Genomic DNA, 27,307 nt, shown 5'->3' on the forward strand with positions numbered 1-27,307 from the left:
TGTTAGTAGTTTGAACGAAGACTGACATTCTATAGCTAAATGGAAGAGCATATTTAAACAAAGACTGGCATCACACGGTGGAGAAAAACAGATCTTTGCTTCAAAAATAAATGATCCTCATCAAAATGCAAAAATGAGGAAAATACTTTGTAGCCCTCCAGCATGAACATCGATGCTATTCACATGCTGTTATGATGAGGAAATAGGACTCCTGAGAGGATGGCTGCAGAGTCCACAGAGGGACTCCTGCCTAGAGTAATCTTTTTTTTTTTTTAAAGATTTTTATTTGTTTATTTGACAGATCACAAGTAGGCAGAGAGGCAGGCAAAGAGAGAGAGAGAGAGGAGGAGGCAGGCTCCCTGCTGAGCAGAGAGCCCGATGCGGGGCTTGATCCCAGGACCCTGGGATCATGACCTGAGCTGAAGGCAGAGGCTTTAACCACTGAGCCACCCAGGCGCCCTGCCTAGAGTAATCTAAATGAGGCAAGGAGCAACAGATTCCTTTATCTGGGCACAGGTACTGACCTTGTGATGCAGAGAACCACCACACAGATGACAGCAATCTGGATGGTTCCAATCACAGCCGCGATTAAGACGTACTGAAATCGTACAGGGCCGGGAACAACGTACAGTACACTGTAGTCCTTTTTTTCACAGTGTTGTCCAGTATAACCAGCATCACACCTGGAAGAAACGACAGTGCCCAGTTAGCTGTAGCCGCGGGACACATTTTTATAGCCTGTACACATTTGTCTTCACTGTGAAGTCACGGCTGTTTGCTTCCCTCTTAAAAAAAAAAAAAAAAAAAAAAAAGCTATTTTGTAGATATGGGTTTCAACTATTTGTTTTCCACATGATTTCTTTGTGTTTTTGGTTTCAAAGATGTGAGGTTTTCTTTTATACTTATAATAAGATTTTGAGGACAGGAGGTTGGTACATAGTTTGTAATGATGACAGAGGAGGAGGAGACGTCCAGAAATGCTACTAGTTCTTTCTATATATTTTTTAGGCGAGTTTCACATTTTATTTAACTTCTTCTTTAATCAACCTAAGTCGACATGATTACAAGAAAAAGTTTGTTTCTGAGGATATGGGTATAAAACGGGGCTATTTATTTATGTCTTTATGGATAAAGCATTCTGTATGCTACTGTGAGGATAAATGTTGAAAAATATTTAGACCAAAGGTCCAATAAGTGATTAATTTGTCGATCATAAAGTTGTCTCCTTATGTTGGAGAGCTAAATTTCAGTAGGAAAAAAGTAATTATGTTGTAGGCCCGAGAGTTCCACAGAATAAACTCATGCGTGTTCATCTGAGAAAGAGCGCCGCCTCGCACTGCCTCGACCCTCCTCAGAGAGCTCCGGTGGACCATCTGCGTATTAAAGTTCGTATTTGACAATGAAATGAAGAAAGTGTTCACGTAACAATACCAACAAGGGTCAACCTGTCACTGGCTTTGTGCAGATGTTTTAGTATTCACTTGGAATTTGTACAGCCTGGGGTCTCTCCTCTTTGTCTTGAAGGGTTTAATAACGGGGGTCCTGCTAAGGATGACAGGGCAGCGGGGGCAGCCGCTCAGCTTTGTTCGCTCTCCCTGGCTTCACTGGAAGGTGTCAGTGTCTTCCGTTAAGGGAAATATAAAAGGGAGACAGTTCGTGGGTGAGAGAGAGAGAGAAGAAAGGGTAAGGAGGAGGAAGAGGAGAAGAGAGAGAAACTCCTTTCCCTGTATAACAATACACAACCTTTTTCATCATGTGCCACTTGCAGATTCCTTTAATAAAAATACATTTGTTTTTCCACCTTGGCTTTGCCATCTTTTTACCATCTCAAGAATTATGTTCTATTCATGAATACTCAGGAGATATTCAAATTTATTAACTAAGTCCAGACAAGCCATTTCTTTGTGTCTCAACTGAGTTAGAATCAGTGGAAGTATGGCTAATAATCTCACTACACCAGGCTAGTAGATAGCAGATCCAGAGAAAAGAGTATGTGCCTAACAAAACCAAGATTGATAATATTAATTAGAACACCTGGATGACTTCGGAGAAGATGACCTTCCCAAAGCAACAATGCTATCTCGTGTGCACTAAGTCCTCATCAGTTCATTTTGGAAATATTTACTGACCACCTGTTATAAGCTAAGAGCTACCTATGTCTTTAGGAGCCTGAGTCTCTGAGAAGCTTGTCATGCCCAAAGTACAATTCAAAATTCTACCAGAAGAGTATCCATAATGATATGCTACATAGTCCTCTGGTATGTAAGGCACGTGCATTTCATGGTTTTCTAGTGGGTGTCTGTGTGCGTGTGTGTGTGTGTGCGTGTGTGTGGGTGTGTGTGGGTGTGCAGGAGAGGCAGTGAAAAGTTTTGCGGCTGATCACCCAGGCAGGCAGAATGCCATGCAACTCTTTGCAAACATCCAGAATCTTTACATAGTATAACGTTAAAAAGCGAAAACATTACCTGCAAGAGGGCTCCTGCATATTGACAGAGTGTTCACACTTCCCGTGCATGCAGAAACCATTGTAGTGTTCTGGGCAAGGTACGTGGTGTTCTCTTGCACTTTCTTCTAACTTGTTGGCATTCTCTGCGAATACAGATAAAAGCAGGCACCCCTTGTAAATACTTTCCTAGCCCAGTGAGATCAACCAATACATCAAGAAGCAAAGCCATAGCAGGCGAAGATATTTAAAAGGGCAAGAACGGAAAGGCCACGCTCCAGAAGAACGGAGAAGGACTGAAAGACAGACATCTTCTCGTTGTGTTTAGAGATGAAACTGCAAAACTACCCAGTGCTTTTCATGCTTTTATGCAATTTCTTCCATCTTTAATGGCCAGTGATGTTTCCAAGAGTTGGCAGACGGCTTTAATTTTCCTTGTGTGGAGACTGTACATTGATCATAAAATAATTCAAGAACTATCTTAGTCTTCGAATTTCAAAGCCCAGCATAATGTCCCTAAGAGTAAAATGCTGCAATACCTTGATACTTTCTCAGTGTGGGAGCTTAAAAGTTAAAATAGGGCTGTGTTCAGTTGTTAAACAGACGTTTTCCAAAACTAAATGCAAATTGCAACAGACGTGTTCTTTCAGGGTTTTTTCATTGACTGTGAAGGGGAATTCTATCAGCACCCATGCATTTTGTTATTGCCAAAATAAAGCTATTGAAAGAGCAAATGTTATTTCAGAATCATTCATGGAGATACTAACACAGCACGTACTGGAAGCTCTAAGTGTGTTCCTATGCACAGGAGCCGGCCTGTGTTAACAATGCGATGTGAAAACTGAACTTACGGTAAAGGAAAGAATTTGTCTTCTAAAGTGAATCCTCTCCTCCATCATTAACAAGTTTTGTTTTCTTATGTCTCCATGAAGATGCCAAAATATTTTTTCTGACCTTCTAGCCCAAATACATGTGCTTCCTAACCGTAGTGCTATCTCTACGTAGTCTTTGGATTATATTCATTTTGTAATATAAAGTTTTGCCTTTGTTTGAATCTTTTCCAAAATCCATGACCTGACCTGACAAACTTTAAAATTCTTGCCTAAATACATGAAAAAGATAATTTTCTTGATTTCAATCTGAGAAACTCTTCAATCCCACAATAAGAGAAGTAATGAAAACAGCGGTAATGGAAGATTAAAAATGAATTACTGTTTCCATGAAATAAATTATTTCCTATTATTTCACACAGAGGTACAGCTTTTATTATGGTGCACCCTTATAGTTTCTGACAGTCATAGGTGATGCATATGTTCATCAGGAGAGAAAATAGCTTTAATATGGGTGAATCGTATAAATGCATCATTTATGTTTAAGCAGAGCTGGAAAATATCTATACATTTTAAGATCTAGTTAGTCATCTGCAGAACTTTCAAGTTTGAAGCATATTGGTAAATATGTTAAGCACTTTCTTGTGTAGGAATATTTATGTGCATTTGTGTGACAGGTAATATTTCAAATCACAACTCAAATTAATAAAGGATTTATTATAAGAATGCTAGGGAGACTGGACATGGCCTTAAATCATTCCTTTGTCCTATATTTGTGTCTCTTTACCTATTTAGTTGATATTTTGTTGGTATTATATTTCTACTTTGATGGATATTGTTAAAATGAATAAACCACTTGCATGGAAAAGACTAAAAACACACCAAGTTTTCTCTTTCGGTTTCTCCCATTCTTCTAAGGTACTTTAGAGCTTTATGTCATGGTGTTTTTGGTAACAAATTACAGCTATAATGAGCAAACCCACAATAACTGAAATAAATAACGTTGGCTGAAATTTCCAATATGGGAACATGTGACCAAAACAGCAGCGGGACGATGCTGCTCTTCTGATGCACGTCTAGACGGCTCGTGGTCATTCATGAATCGTGCACAAGACTAGGCTCATTTGTTACTGCTGCCCCGGGGCTGTAAGCTAGAGCGGCCAAACCGTGCACGTGCTGTTTAAAGGCGACGTTCACAGCGGGGTTTGCAAGCCCCACTGCTGACCTAACAGACCAGCGCTGATTCTCACTCTCACTTCTGGATCTTCTCCCCATAACAAACGATTCAACACTTCTATTTCGTGTTTGTTAGTGACCCTCCAGCGCTTCCACACACCTGCCTGCAGGAGGATTTCCTATAACTTCCCTACCAGTACAGTGGCTGATGACATAGACATCCATTTCTCCGTCCTCTACTGAAAAAGAGGTTTAGGGTAGGGATTGTGCTCTTTCTACTAAAAGAGATAGTGACAATGGTAGAAACTCTCCATGTCTCTGTGTAAAATCTTCTAGTTTCCTACTAAATGATCACAAATGATTTATTCTGAAAGGGATCCTGACCCTTTTAAGAAACATTTCTGGTGTAATCTGAATTAACTGCAGCACAGCCAACAGGATCGCATGCCCATTGCGAGTCAACGCCCTAGTCGAGGGCTACAGGAGTGGGCAGCTCTAGTGCACAGACAGCTCTATGCATTGTTTCTGTCCTGGTGCACTCAGGGGAAGAGATGGGGGAGGGAGGCAAGAGACAGAGGGAATGAGGACTGGCAAGGTTTTACCTTAACAGAAATCAAGGGAGGGAAGTGGGTAGAAAAGGGGCAGAGCTGGGCATGGTGGTTCAGAGCCTTAAATCAATATAGCCCAGAGTGTGTGCGTGTGTGCGTGTGCATGTGTGTGTGTGTGTGTGTGTGTGTGTGTAGCATTATCCCTGCCTTTTTCTTCCCCAAAAGCTGGAAATAAGATGTCGTTCAGAGAATTAATCTATGAAAACAACACATTATGGACTGAAGCAGAAATGGGACAATATAAAATTGCCTAAAACTATCCACGGACCCAAAGAAAGAATGCTTCCTGGGACAAGGGTTAGAGCTTGGCAAAAGGAGCTTCTGAAAGTCATGTTCTCTATTCAAGGGCTCTCCAGGGGGGTGTTGCCCTGAGAAGCCAACCTGAAGGCGAACCTCAAGTCCCGGTGCAGAAGCGGAGGCACAAAGCTATTAGGTCTGATGCCGCTTCCCCGTTCTCTCAGTCAACCTGTTTCCCTTACTCTGATGCCCTGTTCTCTGGACAGTCTTAAAATAATTTGATTTCTGTGTAGCCTACAGGACCACCTGGATTCCTCATCTGTTTGACAGTTACATATTTCATAGGAGTTAAATTGATTGGTTGTGACTTTCTGTGTGTTTGGTTTCTTTTTCTTTTTCTTTTCTTTTCTTTCTTTTCTTTTTTTTTTTTGCATAAGTCAGCTTTCTCCAGCCCACTCAGCTCTAGCATTTTGTAAGATCAAACTTCTGCACCTCCCAGCTAGAGGACGGGGCCCTGCCCACGGTGCACTGCAGTCTGAGAGGCCTTTCGGGGGCTGGTCAGACAATATTTCTCTGGAAATAGCACTTTGCCTTAACCAGGCCTTTCTTGAGAATATCTACAAATCCTTAGTACCAGATTCCCGAGGAGTGCGAGAAGATTTCAGAGTAAGGGGCACAGATCCTAAACTAGAGGTAACATGGCAGACTCAGGGCATGTTTCAGGGACCCAAGTTCCTACTGCACGTTTTCACGCCAGCAGAGCTCTTCAGTGAGCGAGTGAGTAGCAGAGTGAAGTAGCGACATCCTGGTGGTGTTACAAAGAAGCCTTCTTACTACTGCTAAGATTTTGTAGTGTTGCTGTATGGGAGATTTAATTATTATTTCAGACCTCTAAGTTCTTCGAACTCTGAGTAATACTTATTTCTACTGCTAATATTTACTTAAAATAAATTACCAATAAATATATACTGATATGTATTATAAAATATTATTTTTGATATACTGGGGAAAAAGAATTAAGCAAGTAGGAACATTATTTAGATATAGTAAATAAAAGAAATCACTTTGGCTTAATTATGCGGACATTTTATCAAAGGGCATAAGATATCTTGAATATTTACGGTGTCTATATTTCAGACATCCTAGCATACAGTGAGCTCTTTTATGCATTATTTTCCTTTGAGGGAACAATATGTTTGTGGATTAAATTCAATTTCTCACATCATACTTTAACATCTCAAATTATCTTTGACAAGTGCAAGCCCAGGAGTAGTACCATCTCATTTATTATGTTCTCAACAAGCTTTTCCTGTGGACACACAAAATGGTCCACACTTTTCCAGAAAATGAACACTTTCCATTTTGAATATATTTGTATAATACTTCTATTTTCTTTTTTTTTACATTGAATTATGGCACAAGGAAACCCCAGCCCAGCAGTATTCAGGCACTTGCACAGCTGTTGCGATACTCGATTTTACCTGCCCTTACTTACTACCATAGCTGCAAACCCATTTGAAAATAGTTTTATTTAACTAACAAGAAAAAAAAAGGTGTCTTTCTTTCTATTATATTTATACTGTGCCTGGGATGGAATAAAATATGAATGTGGAAGTGAAGTCATGATTGTTCCCGTTGTTGATTAGAGCTGGTTTCAGAGAAGACGTATAATTCTTAGGATTTCCTCTCCTTATCTTATCAGGTGTAAACGTATGAGGGGGTAGTAAAGCCTCATATCTAGCTTCAACTGCAGCAGAAGTTTTTAAAGACCAGCAAAGTGTTCCCATTGAACAGGTCCTGAATGCAATGCAGTGGGGTTGTCACAACTTAACAAATTGCATAATAGCTTCCCCGCCATCATAGTTTCTTCAAGGCCCAGAGGAATAGATGAGAAGAGTCTCTCCTCTCTTAAGCCTCTAAGACAGAGACTCAAATGAGAATGTCAGCTGCAAGTGATAGGAGAGGGCAAGGGACACGAAGGCATTTAAGGACACAATCAATTCTCGTTTGGTAAAGAGCAGAGACTCAGTCACAATGTTCTGAGTTATTTAATCTCTGTAAAAGATTTGGAAAAATAACTTCAAAACAGAAACCAAGCCCCTTGCTACAAATGCAGCATTTCTTCTACTGGCTGAACCTATTTTTTTCAAAGAGTCGTTAAAAGTATTTAGATCCAAAATTTTGCCAGTTAGGCAATGGTCTGGGTTGGGAAGTAGGAGGGGAAGAGACAGGGGGAAATTTTTTCTTACCTCACCATCAATCAGGCATTACAAGATGTGATATATGATTATCCATATTACCACTTGTGTATATAAATATTCCTATTGGACACACAAATTAAAATAAAGCAGAGGAAAACTAATTTTCATGTTATTACATTCTCCGGCAAGGCCTTGATGACATTATTCAAGAATTGTTTGAATTTAAATTGGAAAAAGTGCTAGCATCTGAAATAGAAATAGTAATTTGGGGACTGGAATGATTGAAATGCAACAATATTGCACGATTATTTGCATGGGGTTTTATTATCTGAGTTTCTACTGGTAATGTATTTACACAGATAAAAGCTGAGAAATCTGGACCATCTTGGGAAAGAAACTTGTATGTAAGCATTTTCACTTACAACACCCAAGTACAGTCATTGTAATTCCAGGACTTGTGATGACAAGGCTGCATCACAGACACAGTCGTCAAAACTGCACCTCCAAAAGTACACATCATAGATTTTACATACATAATACATACAGATGTATCTGCTTATTAGTAAAAGGAAAATAAGCAGATTTTTAGCCATTTGCTCCATCCTCTGCCCTGAAATGCCTGTCTGGCTTCGGATGGCAGAGCCCTCAAAGGCGTGAAGGGAGCAGCTACTGGGAGAAGCCGTCCTCGGCCTCTAATGGTCCTTCTCAAACTCCACCATTCAGTCAAGAGCCTATTAACTCCCAGCAAGTGGGTAACTCCTATGGGTTTAGAGGATTTAGCTTGAAGACCTTTTAAAAATATAGTATTTTATGGAACTTTAGATGTCTTTGACAACACTTCATACATATCAGGCCTTACGAAGACATAGGGATCGTTAACCTCTCAGGAGTCCAGAGCTGGAGTTGCCTGGAGCTTGTCTGGGGCCTTTTGCTGGAGATTTCCCCACGGAGCTTTCGCTGTAGCGGCCCTTCTCACTTTCAAGATGCTCTTGGACGACAAAGTTTACTACAAACTTTAGAGGAAGGGGAAAAAAAGGACTGGGAGCCATTTTATGTCAAGAATACTCCCCTTCCCTTCCTTCTGTAGTCTTAAACTAAATCTACACACTTCTGGCCAAATTTATTTGCTCGGCGGCTGACAGGGCATCTTAGGGAGGCTGCCGGATGAGAGTGTTGACCACGACAGAGCAAGTAACAGAGGGTTCAGGTCCTGTTCCCTTCCGCCTTCTAGGGCACGTGAGCCAAGCCATTTTTCCCTTCGTGGGCTGCATTTGCAGAAATGGTTAAATCGTTCAGAGAAACCTTTCTAGGTGACACATTTGTTTTCCTCCATGACCCTGAAGCTATTAGCCAACAGAGAGTGAGGAGGATTCTGGTTGGAGCAGTCACTGAAATGCAGCAGAAATAAAGGTTTTAATAATGTAAATAGGACAAAAAATGGCTTTTGGTAGTTTGCTAAATGAGTATTTCTTGACTACCTACTATGTGTCTAGTGTCGTGCTGTGTGCTGTATGCTGCATGCTCTATCTATTGGCCCTCTTCCCAAGATTTTTTTTTTAAGATTTTATTTACTTATTTGACAGAGATCACAAGTAGACAGAGAGGCAGGCAGAGAGAGAGGAAGGGAAGCAGGCTCCCTGCTGAGCAGAGAGCCCGATTCGGGGCTCAATCCCAGGACCCTGGGATCACGACCCAAGCCGAAGGCAGAGGCTTTAACCCACAAAGCCACCCAGGCACCCAAAGATTTTGTTTTTTGTCTTCTAAACATAGCCAAGAAAACAGATTTGCAAGACAAGACGACGATAAATATTATCTACATTCACTGGAGAATCTACAACATGCCCAACATTGTGTTAATACTTAATATGATAAAATGTATTCCTATTATAGCTCTTTAAGGTAGATTTATAAAAATCCCATTTTGTGTAAATGAGGAAACATAAGCTCAAATAGGTTGAATTGCTTATCTTAGAAATGTGCACGATCAATAAGCAGAACCCGGGTCAAAGCCAGCTTTTGCCAGTGCACACGCTGACCAGGTAGTTAAGGACTCATTAAAAAGAAGACACTATCTCACCTCCATAGTTTACTAATTGTTTGCCCTTTATGATTCCTGATTCTTTATCCCACATGGATCCTATTGCTGCTCTGAAAACCAGTTCTTTTCTTTTCTCTTCCTCCTGTCTCAGGGGAGAGATCTTGTCTGAGACCAAACCATCATGAATCCCAACTTCTCCATCGTCCTCAAGGGCTCTCTCCCTCAGTGACCTCCTTTCTCTCCTGTATCTTCAATCCTTTGCTTCTTGCCACCAGCATTTAAACACCTTTGAATGTCTTTCATCTTAAAATAAGAATTTACAACCTTCTCTTACTGCATGTGCTTTCGTAGGCCTCTTGTCTCCCTTCTCTTCTTCTTAAGAAGCTAAACTTCATCAAAGTGCTGTCTACACGCCTGTTCTTTGCTTCCTGCCGTAACTCCCATGCAATATTTACCCATTGCTCTCCAGTCACGCCTTCAGAAAAACTGCTGAGACCTCGATCAACCCACAACATGTTTATTGGTAAAACTAGTAGTCTCTTTCCCGACTTCCGACTCTTGATTTGGGCTCAGGCCATGATCCCAGGGTCTTGGGATCAAGCCCTGCATCTGGCTCCATGCTTGGCAGGGGGTCTGCTTGGGGTTCTCCCTCACTCCCTCCCTCTGCCCCTCTCCTTTCACAAACAAACAAATAAATCTTTTTAAAAATGACAGGTAAGTTGCAATATGGTGGAGAACTTTAGTATACTCACTAGAATGTGTACATTCAGTATGACAGAAATAGAGGCACAAGTGAAAGCCGTATTTGCTATGCATCCTCAGTCTTCTTCTGTGAAAGACAAAAGGCTGGAGAGCAAAACTGTTGCTAACCATAAAAGACAAGACAGACACCTATAAATGACTCAAGTGCAAATAGAAGCTATTGATGGGTTGATGAGTTTGCATAGTTCTCCCGTATGATGTCATGGCCCAAAAAGGGCAATTAGAGAATTTATAGTGTAGATTCAGATTCATTTGCAAAGTTGGAGTACGGCCATATGTTGGTACCTGACCAAATTAATGTAAGTGATTCTCATTGAAAGGGTTAGAAGGTACACCATCTTTTCTAATATGCGATGATGAGACAAAAAAGTTTCAGAAACAAATGTAGCTGATTGTGCTGTAAGTATTTCTGATAATAAAGAAGTCATGGAGTCAATACTAAGAAGATTGAATAATTTTTCTAAGAAGTAATTTCTGAACATAGCATAGCCCGTGAACAGCTCCACGTCATTGAAAAGTTATTCTGTTTTTTTTTTTTTAAGATTTTATTTATTTATCTGACAGAGAGAAAGAGACACAGTGAGAGAGGGAACACAAGCAGGGGGAGTGGCAGAGGGTGAAGCAGGCTTCCCGCGGAGCAGAGAGCCCGATGTGGGGCTCCATCCCAGGACCCTGGGATCATGACCTGAGCCGAAGGCAGATGCTTAACAGCTGAGCCACCCAGACACCCCAAAAAGTGATTCTGTTTTGATAGCATTTCTCATTTATATCCTAGTATATGTCTACAAATCAGGTATCTTTGTGTTTGAGCAGAATACTATAGATAATAAAGGTGGTATTGTTTCCTAAAATAAAACTTTCAATGATGTGAAAATCCACCAGAGCTTTCTAGGTAGTTCCTCCACTTAACATGTTACATTAGAGACGGGATAATATGAGTGAACAAGCCATTCTCATGCCCAGTATGATACTTTTTTTTTTTGCCCTCAGTAAAACATTCTGTCTAATGATGATCTGGTAATATAATAGCCAAATATTTTATTCGTTACTGTACTGGGTCAATTAATGCCCCTCCCCCCCGCCACTCTGAACCCACACCTACCTGGAACTTCAGAACGCAGTCTTATTTGGAAATAGGTAATCAGCTCAGATGAGTTCATACTGAATTAGTCCGAGCCCTAAATTACAGAGTTATATCGGCTTATATACATACAGGATTACACAGACGATTCTAGAGCAGAAGCTACATGAAGACACACAAGCGGAGAGTCAGGTGAGGATGTGAGCAGGTCAGAGCCATAATGCTACAAGCTGAGGAGTGCAGGAGCCACCCGCAGCTGGGAGAGGCAAGGAGGTACTCCCTCCTCTCTGAGCCTGTGGAGGGAGCGCTGCCAACACCACCTTGATTTCAGACTCTAAGTCTCCAGAACTATGAGATTATGAACTTCTGTTGTTGTAAATCACCCAGTTTGCAGTAATTTGTTGTGACAACCCTTGCAAACGGACCCAGCCAGAGTTCAGCAACCAAACCCTTACACTAATGAAATACGTTTCCTAATGACGTGTATGGAATGAGTGAGAAAGAGCTCAAGGATCGGTTTCCGCTACTCTGTGACTTGGGCAGTCTCAGTTGATGTTTATTTTTCCAGCATAATTTTACTCTCAAAAGTTCTGAGTTTGAAAAAAAAAAAAAAAAAAAAGTTCTGAGTTTGGGTGATACATGATATGATTAACTTAGTTTAAATTTATGTTGAAATATCTGTGGTTCACTGCATTTGCAACCCGAAAACTATGCTTTAAAGGTGCTGATATGTCAAAGTATGCTAATAATCCCAGTAAAGAAGAATTTTTGAGAGGAGAGGAAAACTTCATGGGAGGGGCTCCATTTTTTTTGATTTATTAATTCATCTTGTAAGAAAGGCAGCTATCTTACATAATCATTTTGTCATACAACAAATGATGCTACATTTTACCTTTATTAGAAAGAAGCAAGTGACCAAGAATCAAACTGACACCGATGACCTTTCAACAAAAGGATTCCAGGTCACAGGTGCATTATGATCTCCCACACTATCTCTGTCTGCGATTTCAGAATGCCTGGATAGCTAATGCTTTATGGAATTCCTACTCATTAAGAAAATGTCAGTTTATTTTGCATCTTCTGCTTAAGAAGAGTAGGAGTTTGTAGTATTGCATTAAGAAAATTTGAACATTAAGTGTTCTTTGAAGTGTCATCCTTCAGTAAAATGCAAATCTTTAAAATCTAGGACAATTCATTTGTCAAATATTCTAAATAGCTATGGGTTCACTCTCTCTCTCTCTCTCTCTTCTTTCCAGTTTTGAATAACCGATTTGCTTCTGGTACTTCCTTAATTTCTAGTCAGTGATAACTTTGAGTATAACAAGCTGCTCTAGAAATAGTTAAAGATGAGATGTGATCTTAGCTTCTTTCCACTTGCGCAGCATCTAGGTTTGAAATTAGTTATTAACCAAATGGCACTTAGCGGTCTCAAGTGTTAGTTTACCTTTTAACAGGTCTAACACACTCCCAGTGTATCATTTACACTCTCCAAGTACACGGTTAACCACTCAAGAAATCAATAGGGGTTATAAAACATGTACAAATTTGAATTTGGAAAAAGTCAAACACCTATTTGATCCATGAGAAATAAAGCAGCTGACATTTAGAATTGGAGCTAATAAGGAACCATTTATTTTGAACTAGGAAAAGCCCAAAATGACTATGCGCCAAGATGGGAGTGGAGTATGGTACAGATAATTCAAACAAAGCACCTCACTCGTTCTATAATGAAGGCTACCAGTATCAACCCATGACTTTTGGCTCCTGGTGTGTGACTGTGTAGACCTTTGGATCCACAGTAGATAAGAAACATATTTTCTCTTATGATGTTTTGAAATTTACTAGATCTGGGTCATATTATGCCTAATTAATTCATCAATTTACTTAATTCAATTAAAAATATTGACTGATCTCCTCCTATATGCCAATTACTACAATCCTAGGATATGTAGTGGTGAGTCAAACAGAAGAATTTCTCTCCTGAATGGCAAACATATTAGAGAGACAGAGATGGGCAGTCTACAAAATGAAAAACAAACAAAAACCCAACATCTCAATTAGAAATGTTACAGGGAAAAATAAGGTACTCAGATAGAGCGGACTAGGGTGGGAGACACACTTCAGAGAATGAGGGAAGGGATATTAGAGAAGGAAGGATGAAGAAGAGCTGCCTGAGAAGAGCCTTGGGATGGCTCCTGACCTGAGTGAATGACACAAATGGAAAAAGACTGATGTAGGGAAGAGGTGTTCCAGGAACCAGCACTGTGGCTACAGCAGAGTATGTCAGGTGGACTAGAGAGGGGGCCAGGATGAATTAGAGAATCACTGACTTCCCTTTTACACAGACGTTTAGAAGCCATGTTAAGGAGTACCAGCTTACAGTGCAATGGGCAATGCTCTGGATAGTTTTGAGCAGATCTGACAGAGATGGAAAGTAGCCCATTGAGGGGAAAGAGAAGGACAAACGAAGAACAAACAGGAGACTATTGTAATATTGTGGGTGAAAGACAACGGCTAAGTCTTCGACTTGGGTAGCAGCAATGAAGGGAAAAAATGAAACGACAAAACTTCTATTGCAGATAAATCTTAAAGGTACCCTGAATATGACTTGTTTGTGTACTATAACATGGGAGGAATGAATCAAAGATGACTAGGTTTTTGGCTTGAACATCTGGGTAGCGTCTTTTGCGTAATGGAGAAGACCAGAGGAGAATCGGTTAAGCACCGATGTATAAACATGAGAGATCTCTGATTATGATTTCTGAAAATTCTATGTTTATGTTTGGGTATGTATACAATATAAATGATGTTAATGGGAATAAATTCATGGTTTAGCAAGAAAATTATTAAGGGGAGAAATGGTGAAATGTCTATTAATAATATTAAGCAAATTTATGATTATTTCTTTAATAGGAGGAAGGACATCTAAATTAGGAGGAAGGACATTTATAATGGTCTACAAGGGATTTGAAGATGTAAATTTAAAGGCAAGATAAAAAATATCGTGAAATGAAAGGGAAAATTAGACTGTGAAAAAGCATCACTGAGGAATGCTTTTAAGCAAAGCACTTTTCTCTCTTTTTGAAAAAAATTATCATAAGAAAATATAAGTTATTTAAAAAAATAAGTTTGCTGTCTTTACTCTCCATTATATAAAATAGGTCCTATTTTGGTCAAAAGATTATTAAATTACGTTATTATTCCATTCTGTTATAGTGATTTGTGTCTTTTAAAGGTTTTTTTGGTATCTGTTATTTTATATGTGACTGCAACACCCCTAAATGTTAGGTAATGAACATGAATGTGTGCATGTATGTATTTTTTTCCTTGCTCTATTAGGAGGTAGAGGTCAGAAATATTCAATTATTCCCTAATGTCATACAGTAGCTCAAAGGCAGAAAACTAACTCCAGAGGCCATGTGTTCTCATTTTTAAAAAAAATGAACTGGGGTTGTTTTTTTTTTTTTTTAAGAATAGTTTACATTTACAGAAAAGTTACAAAGATAGTACAAAGAATTCTCATATACCCACAACCAAATTTTTTGTGTTTCCCTTCTTAATCTGGAGTTTTCTTCTCAATTTTTCAATGCTAAAAGATTGTCCTGGAGTTGTACATGTAGGGTTAGGGGAACAAATGAAAGAGGCAGCCATCTGGATAATTCCAGGCCAGAAAACAATTTTGTCTGAAGGATGTAGATAATTGAGACAGAAATGCTTTTTGCCTGGAGAGATCCCTATGATTGCCTTCCTCCTGCACTTGAATTTGTAGGTATAGCTACACCTGCAGGTGTTTCACTTACTAATGGGAAACTGTGTATCATTCAATGTGAAGAATGTGGGGGTTTTGAGAGGGCTAAATAGCTAAGTTTCTATATTTTTTCTTAAAAATAAAGTATATTGGGTATTTTTCTTTATAAAAGCAATTCACACTGATTTAAAAATAGTAGACCTGGCAATTCACAGACCTGTACCCCTGGGGATAAAAATACATAATATGTTTATTTAAATAAATAAATAAATTAATTAATTAAAAAAATAGTAGAAAATATAGAAAGTAAAAGAAGGAAAGAAAATCCTCCTTTACGACCTAAAGAAAACGACTGTCAACATTTCATTTACTTACTTCTACCTCTTTACTACGTATATTGTTTGGGTCTGTTTACTCAGATTAGACAATATATGGGATTTTTTTTTTTTAAGCTTTGTATCAGGCTGTGTCTAAAAGCTGAGAGCAAACAGCAGGACAGTTAGTCGTTCAGCACGGTATCTGGTAAGTGGGCACTTCAGTCCCTCTGGACAAGAACGGGACTAAATGGAAGTGCACAGCTCACATTAGTTGGGCAGGGTTTGACAGGGCACAGACCAGAATTTAAGATATCATTGGTGGAAAAGAAAATGTACAAGCTTTCAAAAACCAACACGCTATTATACATCAGGAGGTTCTAAAGCAAAGGCATGTTATAAATAAATCAATTGCAGCATCCTTTATAAAAATGAAAACTGGGAAACTACCAACATTTTCAGCAATAGTATAATATAGTTAAGTAAGTTGTAGCATAACAGAGTGATAAAATATTACTGAGGTAGAAGAAATTGTGAGGAATTTTGATGACATAGGAAAATGAGAAGGATACTGAAATATATAATGTGTGGAAAATGCAAAAGTCTGGAAAGAAATCACCAAAATGTTGACAGTTATTTTGACAGAGGGTATCTCTGGTTAGCAGAGGTAATTCCTATAATATAAATATTTTATTTTTATAAAAAATACACTAATTAAAAAAAATTAAAGTATCAAGTAAGTCTTCCCTTTTTTAGTGGGGAGATTACAAAGCAATGATTTGGTCTTTGAGCTTAAGAATTTACTCTTACGGGGCACGTGGGTGGCTCAGGTCATGATCTCAGGGTCCTGGGATCAAGCCCCACATAGGCAGGGAGTCTGCTTGTTTCTCCCCCCACCTCTGCTCCCCCAACTCATGCCCCCCCCAACAAATAAATAAAATCAACCAATCAATCTATCTCTATATATGTATATATTTAAATTTACTCCTATTTGATTTGCTTAGCTTTAAAACTTTTATTACTTGTTAACAACCTCTTATAGTAGAAATGTGAAATCATACTTCCTTTAGCTTATTAAAACTTCAATATTCACTGTCTTCGCGTCCTCATATTGTGTTTGGAAAAACGATTTTCTAGTTCTCAAACTTGACTGAGTATTTCCATGCCCTTGGAGCTCCACAATCGTTTCTATCATAATTGGCAGTGCCAGGGATGAACTAATTGTTTTTGAGGGTCAGAAGTTCTTTCATATCTCTATTTTTTTATTGGTCTCAGGTCACTGGAAGCATACTCCAGTGTCCCGACTGTGCTTAGACATGACAAGATTGTCCTTTTAGAGTCCTGCCAGGCTTAAACGCATACAGTGTGGAAACTGTTGTCTGAAAGTTGAACCATGAATCTTCCGCGCCAATTAAAGAAGATCAGTTTACATAGAGAAGATGAAGTACGCCCAGCAGAGGAACAGCTTTGCAGAATCTCAAGATCCCATCTGTCTTTGTGCTCAACAAAGTTGGACCCGTACAAACCCTTTATCATCTTTTCAAGCTAGGTCATTCCAAAGAAATTAGGACCAAAATACGAGCATGAAGAGCTTTAGGCCCACACATTTCTCTCTTATTCTCTAAGGATTTATCAGTTTCTCTGAAGGGTAGTGAACACAAGGCACGTTTGCTGTGTCTCATAATATACAACTGATATGTCATAGGAGTCAGAGAATTTTGCTAATTGACAGTGAATTTTTAGTAATGCTGCAAATAATGTCGTTTCTCCTACAAATGAAGAGTTGTGTCAAATTAAGTTCCAGATCTGGTTCCTGCACCTACCAGTTGGGGTTAAAGGAAGCCACTCCCCATCTCCGGATCGGTTCCCTCATCTGCAGAGTGGGGATGACACGAGGGTTCGCATCCCAGGGTTATTGTGAAGAATAAATGAGAATATCCACATAAAGCCCTCAGAGCAATAGCTAGCAGATAAAAAGCCCTTATCAATGTTTTAGTTATTATTAGTTATGGTCATCCGGTGGCCTCTTAGTCGTGTTTTAAAACACATCTAAAAGAAAACAAAAACCACCACATCTAAAGGAACCGAAAAAGAATGAAGCAGCAGACCTAGAAACATTCTTTGTGGCCTTGCAAGTCATTTGCTTTTGTTTTCACCAGCAGGCACATCTGTGGAGAGAGGCCCTGGCTCGCTTCTACAAGAGGTTGTTCCGCAGAGGGAGACACGCAGACTTTGGAACAGAGAGAGCCCAGATCTCAGCATGGGCATTTAATAGAGTTAACGGTCTTCTGGCAAGTGACTTCTTCCTCAAGCCTTCTGTTTCCTCATCGAGAAAGAAGGAAACAGAAAAGCAAAATGGCAAATACAATGTGACATGGTGACTGGCCAAGGGGAGAGGCCCAACAGCACACGGGAGAATTTAGGCCCGGGCTCCAGGGCGACGGTGCGGAGCCCAGGGCCTCTGCTTCATCACTTTGAAAACGGCTGAAGTGATGGTCGTGCCGGTGAACGCTGGCGAGGCAGTGAGACTGCAGGCTTGGGAGCTGGACTTGATGTCTGGTTCAGTTTTGGTCCCCGCCCAACGCAACACTCCCCAACTCTGTGACCACAACCAAGTTATTTAGTTTTTATGTAAAATATCTAGAAAACATTCAAAGCAATATCTGCCCGCAGTAAGTACTCAATAAATTATAGTTCTTTTTAACTAATAGGCATCTTGAGTAAACGAGCTTCTTACTAAACACAGCGCCTGGCACACAAGAAGTGCTCAGTAAAGAAAGTGACTGTCTAAATCATCTTCATTCCCAGAGGAAGGCTGTCTAAGCTGAGATGAGGGATGCATACGAATGAAACAGATGAGGGAAGCATGGGAGTATTCCGTATATATACAAAATCCCAGATGGCAGATAGAGCGTGGTTTGTAGGGAGACTGGCAGTTTCCGGAGCATGGGGTATGGGCAATGAGGGTAGGGGTGCCGATTAAGGAGTGCGGTGCATGTCCTGGAAGCTGTGACACCGTCCTGCTACGAAGCAGGCACCGTCGACGGGCACACGCCAGTACGTGTGGGATTCCCGCTCAGGGAGAGGCCGCCTCTCCACCAGGACACGCGGTCCCACTGCTATGCTGATCTGAGACAGACTTTGAGGTTACGCTGTTGCTGGTGTTTTGTGCAAACGATTCAGTTCTAGTCAGGAGTAGATCACCTGCAAGCGCTCTCTCTGTGTCGAGGAAGAAGCCCTCTATAAAAGCCAGGGGGTAGGATTATGGAGTCAGTAAAGACATACTTCGTTTTGACAATCTACAAAAGAGACAAAACCACGGTGTCTCTATCTCTAATAAAATCATCTCTCTTCCATGAAGTCTTATGAAAGAAATGGAATGATCCCTTAGCAAAACAAAACAAAAAAATGTATAACAGATTTAGGTCATTTTTCAAACTAAAGGCGATATTAATAGTGTAATTTGAATCACTTATTAATAACAAATCTTATGACTTGAAATGTATTCTTATGTCTTAAATGCGAGAGTTGCTGACTCAATACGATCTATTCTGATGAAAACAAGTTTGTTACAAGAAGATAACATCCATATTCCACTTTTTAAAAATAACTTTATGTTTTTCTACTTGATGGAATGATGAGATTCTGTAATACATTGGAAAAAACACGCATAATATTCATTCATTGTGACAGTGTATCATAATTACTCAGCTTCCTTTTATCATTAATAATGGAAGACTGTGAATAAAAACATACTAATATCCACCAGATGTTCGGAAAAGCATAAATATCTCCAAATGTCAGCACATTTTAGCAAAAAGTCAACAAAATTTTGTCTACTTCTTTTTCCTTTTTTAGTTTTCTGAACATGTTCTTTGATAGGATATTTTTAATCCTCATAAAGGATTTGCTTTTGGTTTCCTTAATATCTGCCACAAGAGGCCGACCGCACAGTTCAAATGTAGCCAACATAGATCCTGCTCCCTTTTCTGCATTACTCTATATGCCGAGAGGCTGGCTGGTGTAATGGAAAGAGATCCACCACCTTTGCGGTCAGAGAAGTATCAGCTTACACATTTTCTCAACTTCTTATAGGCTAGGTGACCTTGGGAAAATTGCTTCAACTTTCTGAGCCTAAATTTCTTTATCTTTACAATGGGGATAATAATTCTTTCATCGAAGGGTCTTTTCAAAGAGAAGCACCAGTAAAACGCCAAGCATTCAGCCATATTCAATAAAAGGTAGCAATTATGGTACTCATCTGAAGACCACTCTGGTTTCTTGGGTTTCTCGGACTATTGCATTTTCCCTTTTCTTCCATACTGATATCTTAAGCCTATTAAAACTTTTTTTCTAGTGTTTCCGCTCAGTAATCATTCTAGACGTTTACTCTGTTAGCCCCAGTGCCTCCCACAAACAGGCTGTGCAGGGCTGAGGGCAGGCTTTGTTATACCTTTGATAGCCAACATGAAACTGTGATGCAGGAACTACCTGCCAGGTTGCCGGGAGCCTCCTGTTGGGGAAACACAATTCCCATGTGGACTCCATAAAATGGCAAGTATAAGAGTTGCATAAGGTAATCTATTAATTTTTTTCCCCCGTGACTAATTCTATAGTCTTAACTTGGAAAGGAACAAATGACCTATAATAAAAATAACACCTGGGTACCTGGTCTCCATGAACGGCCTCCCTGTTCCAATGGGACTAATTAACTTTTCTAGAAGCAAGGAGCACCCTAACGGTGCAGAAAAAAATATAAAAATAGTAAAAAAAAAATATAGTGTGTATATATATACACATATGTACTTGTTATATATGTGTGTGTGTGTGTGTGTGTGTAAAATAAAAAATATCTTTGTAGAGTGGTCTCCTGCTGTCCTGGAAGGATAATTCATTTAATATAAGGAGGTCATTTCTCCCCATCTGGTAGTTTACATGCTGTGGTTTACCAGAGGGATTTTTCCAAAGTAACCTTTTTGTACCAAAGCAATGGTACAAATATGAAATAGGAAAGAGGTAAGAAATTAGAAGTCTTTGCTTTTCTGGTACAACCTTTAAAATTTCACATGAAAAACAGCCCCTAGCACAGAGGTTAAGTGTAGAAGACATCATGTTGCCCTTGATTCCTGTGTCAATATTTAGAAGGAAGCAAATACTCGATAGAAAGTTCTCTCTCTCTTTTTTTTCCTTTTTTTTTTTTTCCATCCGTGAGTCCTTTTCTTCTAGAAGGTTCATTTCTATTACTAGTCAAGTATTGTGGGATTTGATTTCATTTTGGTTTGAATTTGTCCAGGTGGTCTATGACCGCGAATGTATTAAGAGGCAGTGAAGACGTGTTCTTCAATGTCTTAACTCATTGCTACGCTATCAGTTTACTTTATTCTGATACAGAAATTGGCTGATACTCTACAAAGTCTCCCTTCCCTGGAATTCAGAGAGCAGCTTATTTATATGTAGATGTAGCTATATGACATTTTCAAATGCCATACATTTGCATATGAAGGTCTCTTTCTTCCCCTTTTAGTAAACAGTCTTTGCTATTACTTCCAAAGCAATGTTTAGAATTATATTTCCTATACAGGTCCTTCCTTAAAATGTTTTTTAGATGCCCAGTAGAGATAAAAAATTAAACCCGCAAACTGGAATACATTTTTTAGGGGTGAAAATTTACATACATCTTTTAGCACCTTCTGTTTCTGTAATTTTGCACCAAAAGTTTTATAAAATGATAAAAATATTAATATGGTCAAAATTTCTTAAGAACAAAGCAAAAGTGACATTAATTAGATATGGAACTTCCTTTAAAAGTTCACGTAGCTTTGTTTCTAGAAAGACGACTGTCAGTCTTATTTATTTAGCAAATAATTATTTAGTGCTCACTCTACTCCAGGCATCTTTTTCCAGATACTGCATGTGCAGAACAAGAAAAGTTCCCTGCCTTCATGAAGTTTATATTGTACCAAAAGAAGACAGAAAACGAAAAGGTAAAAACACAAATACATTTGTGTTCTCACTCAACACTGTGAAGAAAATCAACATAACATGGCGGAGAGAATGCATAGAGTGCAAGGGGGCGTCCAGTAAGGTCGTCAAGCAGGCTTTCCCCGAGTGCTGTGAAGGGTTCTGCTAGGAGAAGAGAAGAGGGGGGGCATCTCTGAGAACATAGAAAAAGCTAGGTTAGACATAACTGCCCCGATAAACAAGTTTTACAATACAAAGGGCATTTTTAAATACAACTCTCAAAGTGAAATAACCATTTATTTGACTTCAGAGTTTTATGAAACGTGAAGTAAGAGGAAGAAAGGAAACAAAGGAGAGAGGATAGTGAGTGTCCACAAGTCCCAGGAGCTCTCTGTCACAGGCCCCGCTGCTCTCCCAGGATCTGTTCTGGGTCGTCTTTGCTTTTCCTTGTACCTGAATTCCCTGATGCCCTCAGACTCAAGTTCTACTTGAAGATTATTATTCATTATTTTTACCTCCACTTCTCTCTAGACGTCCAGCCTCGTAAGCTTACTTTGATGTTGTTTCCCTTGAGCAAAGCAGGGGGAAAACCGATGAAACATTCTCTTCTTCCTCCTACCAAGGAAACTTCACATGGATTCTCCCCTTCTTTTGACATTCATGTCTGGTCAGTTAGCAAATCTGGCGACCTTTTGTCTCCTGAATCCACACACAGTCTGTTTCTTCTCCGCAGCTATTACCACCTACAACATTCAACCTCCATGTCCTGTGGTTAAGACCGCATTCTCCTACTTCATCTTGCCTAGGACCCTTCCCTCTAGCCTAGTCCTCTCTTCGCTGCCAAGGTATTTTTTTTTTCCTTTTTTAATAAAAAAATATGTCATCATTTAAAATGCCTCAATGTACCTCTATTGAGCAGAGGACAAATTTCTACTTTCCTTGCAAACGAGGAAAGAGCCTTGTTGGAATCTCCAAACCACTGTTCTAGTTTGAGTCCCTTTATTCCCCTCCTGACTCCATGCTTCAGCCACTCCAAAGTACCTGCATTCCCTAAACATGGCCGCTCCTCAAAGCCTTTGTGCCTTTATCAGTGCTGTTCCCTACGTTTATAATGATCTCTTCTCTCCTCTGCCAGATGAGTGCAATGAAAATGCCACCTTCTCCTGACACCCCCGACTTCTCCTATTGCCAGTTACACTTGGCAATCATCAGCCGAATCTCTGCTCTACTACATCAGCATCTCTGAGCTGTACTGACTTCTAGAAAGGACTCGTGTTACTTCCTCCCCAGGCAGGTTGTGAGGAGATAAGTTGCGTGTTGTGTGTATAATAGATGACACAAAGTAAATAAAAATAAGTATGGTTTTCTATTATTTTGTTTCTACTGCAACACTCCTAATGCTTTATTTTCTACTTGCTGTAAAAAAGTTATTTGAATAATCATCATTAAATAATATCATTTAGTATAAGAGTGTTTATTAGTGTAACAGGCCTCTCTGAATTTAAAGTTAGAGGCTTGGGTAGAGTTTGCCTCTGCATTTCCTTATTTCCAAAAAGCAAAAGAAAGGAGGGAAGGAAGGAAGGAAACATTACTGGATCAGTGAGGAACTGATCACCCTCATAAGATGTTCACCGGTTAAAATTCTGAGAGCAGATAACTAACGAATCACCATCTCTCGAAGGCACTGTGTCTTCCACACGAGCAAATACTGTGGGTCTTGGGTTGTTCGGTTCTATCCGCCACTCTGAAATCCTGGGTGCCACCATGCCAAGAACCAACACGCTTTACTTCAGGGCTGTCACAGTTCAAATTACGTCACTTGGTAGTGTCTGAAAATACCTGGCACTGTTCTAGGCTTAGAATTTATTTTGATGAACTCGGAGCAACAAGGCTGACTAGAGCGAGAACGATTCCGAAGAGACGCTGTACTCAGTTGCTAACCATTTTCAGGACTTCACCACATTTATGCAAATTTGGGGAAAGTCGTTGTTTAGCAAGACTGAACACTTCAGTCAGTAGCTTTGTATGTCATCACTGTATAGGATACCGGCGAGACTCTTACCAGGGAGACACTGAGATCACCCATACAAGAGCTGTGATTTACACATAAGAACACCAAGGCTAGCCATCAAAAAAAAAAAAAAAAAAAAAGGAACTCTCACTATTTGTAACAACGTGGATGGAACCAGAGGGTACTATGCTAAGCAAAATGTCAGAGAAAGTCAAATACCATATGACTTCACTTATATGTGGAAGCTAAGAAACAAGATATAGAAGGGAGGAAAGAAAAAAATCAGAAGAATTCAGAGAGGGAGACAAACCGTAAGACGCTTGACTATAGGAAACAAACTGAGGGTTGCTGGAGAGGAGTTGGGTGGAGGCATGGGGTGACCGGCATGACGGAGGGCACTTGATGTAACGAGGATGGACATACAACTGGGTGTTACATGCAACTGAAGAATCACTAGATTCTACCTCTGAAACTAATTATATGCTATATGTAAGTTAATTAAATGTAATAATAAAAACAAAAAACAAACAAAAAGAACACTAAGGCTCAGGGAGGTTATCACCAAATGCAAGTGCTAACACAGGTTTCCCTGGGGATGATGGTGTAACAATGACTAGAATCAAGGGTTCAGTCAATCTCAATCCTGCGATTTTCCCACCTGGGTGGGTGGAAATGCCTCCCTTATTCAAAGATACTATAACCCATTTCACAGGTGTTAGCAGGAGATAGTGGACACAGGTAAAAGGGGAAAAAAAGGTGAGGAGGTTGGATGGAAAGTTATACTAGTTTTAAAATTACATTAGATGTAAAAGAAAAAATGTTGGGACGCCTGGGTGGCTCAGTTGGTTAAGCAGCTGCCTTCGGCTCAGGTCATGATCCCAGCGTCCTGGAACCGAGTCCCACATCGGGCTCCTTGCTCTGCAGGGAGCCTGCTTCTCCCTCTGTCTCTGCCTGCCATTCTGTCTGCCTGTGCTCGCTCTCTCTCCCTCTCTCTCTCTGATAAATAAATTTAAAAAAAAAACAAAAAAAAAACAAAAAATGTTAAAACTATATAAGATGAGTACAAAATTTGACTTGCCCTTTTTAGGAATTACGACTTTTATGTTAAGAAGAATAGATGAGATGCACTGTGACATCACTTATGTTTCTGACGCTGAATCACATTTTCCTACCAAATTTTTAATTTAGAATTTTTCATAGAACATAATATCTCTAGGCATTTGATTGTTGATAGTTTTATCAGAAAAGTTTTTCTTTAGGCTTTTAATTTTAAAAGCTTTGTTTCATAGGTAAGGTGTGCTTTTAACCCTTTGGAATCATTTCCCAAGACAGGAGTGTTGTGGAATTTATAACGAAAGTCACCTACCAGAAATTAGTTGGTACCAGAACTTGCAACAGAATGAGAACTCCAGATATAAGCATTTCCTATTAAGCCCGGGGAGACGTTGAGCCTAGTGATTTCCTGGTGAGAACTCTGGCCTATAGCAGGATTTCGCTGCCTCTTATATATTTGACAATTTCAAAAACATCCTATACCCTAGTGCTCTGAAAACACAATGTAAAAAGGAAATAACCAGTAAAGGACATTGGTAGATCAGGACAGTATGACAAATTGGAAGAACTGACAGGTAGGTGATGAATAATTTTAACATGACCCTAAAAATAGTGAAGGGATGTTTGCACATTGACACTTCTTTAAAGGCGGAGGGATATGCATGACCTGCGTTTTTAGACAGGTGTCAGGAATATTGATGGTTGGAACGGGATGATCATTTTCTTGGCAGTGTTGCAGGAGACAGTTTGCATGATTAATGATGCATCTTCGCCTTTTTTTCCTCCGAGGGGCAGAAAGGGATATGAACTTCTGTCACCCCAAGGAATGTAAGAATCCTGCCTGAAGGGTAAGGCAGGAGAACTTTGTTCACTTAAAAACGCCGATTTCTTTTTTGGGGGGTTGTGAAGAAATAGCAGCAAGACGTACAAGTGACCTTGGCATCTGAGACGATAGTTCCTGGTAGCATGATGACAACACGCTTCTTACGAACAGGGCTCTACCCCCAGGCACAGAAGCCTGGCATGGCAGTGGGATGTGGAGGGCGGCAAGCCTGGGCTCCGGCATAAGCGAAAGCAAATTGTGGCTTGGGGATGGATCTGATCACGTCCAGTGTTTGCGTGAGTATTAAGAACCACTCAAAAGAGACAGTACAAGACCAAGACAGCAAGTAAGAAGTGAGAGCATCCTCCTAACGTTTGCGCTCATTTCAGGTTTTCAGAGACAATTTTCTGATTCGAATCAATTCAATATTGTCTCTAAATCCTGAACCTAGTGAGAAAGAGCTTTTCTTTCCTAAGAATAATACTGTTTGCTCAGGTTTTTAAAATGTCACATAGAACACTGAATGAACTATGCTATGTCAAGGCTCAAAATTAAATACAAAGTTTAATGATAGTTTGTAGATGTATTGTGCTAAACCCTGAGTAGCCCATCTACTAAAAATATCATGGTAAGTAAGGGTAAGTATAAACTATGGAGGCAAACTACAAAAGTTTTTTTTTTTTCCTTTTTCTTCTTAAATGAATAAAGGGCAACTGTGGAAATCAAATCCCAATATGGGGAAAACTTGTTGATTAAAAGAAAGCATTTTCTTTTTTTTTTTTATACTGAGAGTTATTAGCTAATAGATTTAGGTGATTAAGAAAGCAGGCAAAAAAAAAAAAAAAAGGCAATTTACACCGCCAAAGAAATTTAAATACAGAATAGAGGTTCATTTATATGAGGGGAAGGGAAGGAGTGAGAATTTAATCTTTATGAACACAAGGAATGAGATTATTTCTTTATTTTTTGTTTACCCAGAGAGAGGACAAGAGTCACAACTTACTAGAAATATTTATGTATTTGTTGATGAAATTCTCAGTAGGTAAAACTTATAAGAAAAATGTGGGAATGATGGAATGTGTCTTATTTAGAATAGGCCCTTAACATTTCTAACTTGTAATTTTACTTGGCATACTGCTACATTCAAACTCTGTAATTGAGTTCTCTTAACAGGGCTAAATAACATTGCCTTAGAATAATACAATTTTTACTCAAATTCTGAAATATTCTATACATGCTGAGTACAACGAACTCTTCCATTACTTAGGAACATATTGAGGGGGGAAAATCATTGTAACATTATGAATGGTTGCCCCAAATAGCCCTTGTGCTTTTGGAAAAAGAAGTTCGAACAAGGTGTAAGCCAATCAGCAGGGAACAGAACAACCTGGGGCTCAAATTCAAAACTTTAGATGTAGTCAAAAGAAGATTGAGTCAAATAGCCTTGTCACTTATTTTTTTTTTTAAATATCACTCAATTAATACATCCATATGCAGAAACAGGGAAAAAATGAAAATTTAGAACCTAAAATTTTTCAGTTTGAATTTTGTTAAAATTAGATCAAATTATGTTACCCAAATTAAATAATTATTTCGATCTGAAAAATAATTAAAAGTTTGATGACCATATGGAAAACATGTCAGAATAGGTTTTTGTATCCTAAATTTGTGCCAGTAATAATAACTTATAACTACACAGTGAGTCAGCTCTCACAAAAGGACTTTCATTTCCAACACGTGAAGAAGTCAGAAAATACATAATCTTCATTTTAAAGATTTTCAGAGAGGCTAGGAGACTTTCCTAGATTATGTAACATTTGTAAATTGAGCAGCTAGGTTTAGAATTTAGGTCTTTTGATACTCTGTCCAGTGTGTTTTCCACAAAATCAAAACATTTCAGTAGGGAATTAACAAACTATATACAGAATAACTTTCAATAAATGGATACTTCTATGTTATTTTGTTTATCCACCCCAGAAAGATTTACTTCATTTTTTTTCTTCTAACAATTCATTTTTGGT

The 27,307-nt window shown here is 39.3% G+C and overlaps 1 protein-coding gene across 1 annotated transcript in view; it reads right to left on the reverse strand.

The window, feature by feature from the left end:
* Positions 1-27,307, reverse strand: part of LOC111142567 (transmembrane protein with EGF like and two follistatin like domains 2) — a 230,030-nt gene that overhangs the window by 3,455 nt on the left and 199,268 nt on the right. The window contains exons 8-9 of the mRNA XM_022495841.1: positions 2,466-2,589; positions 525-683 (exon numbers count right to left, since the gene is read on the reverse strand). Of these exons, the coding sequence (XP_022351549.1) occupies positions 525-683; positions 2,466-2,589 (283 nt within the window). The remainder of the gene's footprint in view (positions 1-524; positions 684-2,465; positions 2,590-27,307) is intronic.

This window comes from Enhydra lutris, unplaced genomic scaffold (assembly GCF_002288905.1).
Source record: "Enhydra lutris kenyoni isolate GAN:26980312 unplaced genomic scaffold, ASM228890v2 scaffoldscaffold1, whole genome shotgun sequence".
Classification (NCBI taxonomy): Eukaryota; Metazoa; Chordata; class Mammalia; order Carnivora; family Mustelidae; genus Enhydra; species Enhydra lutris.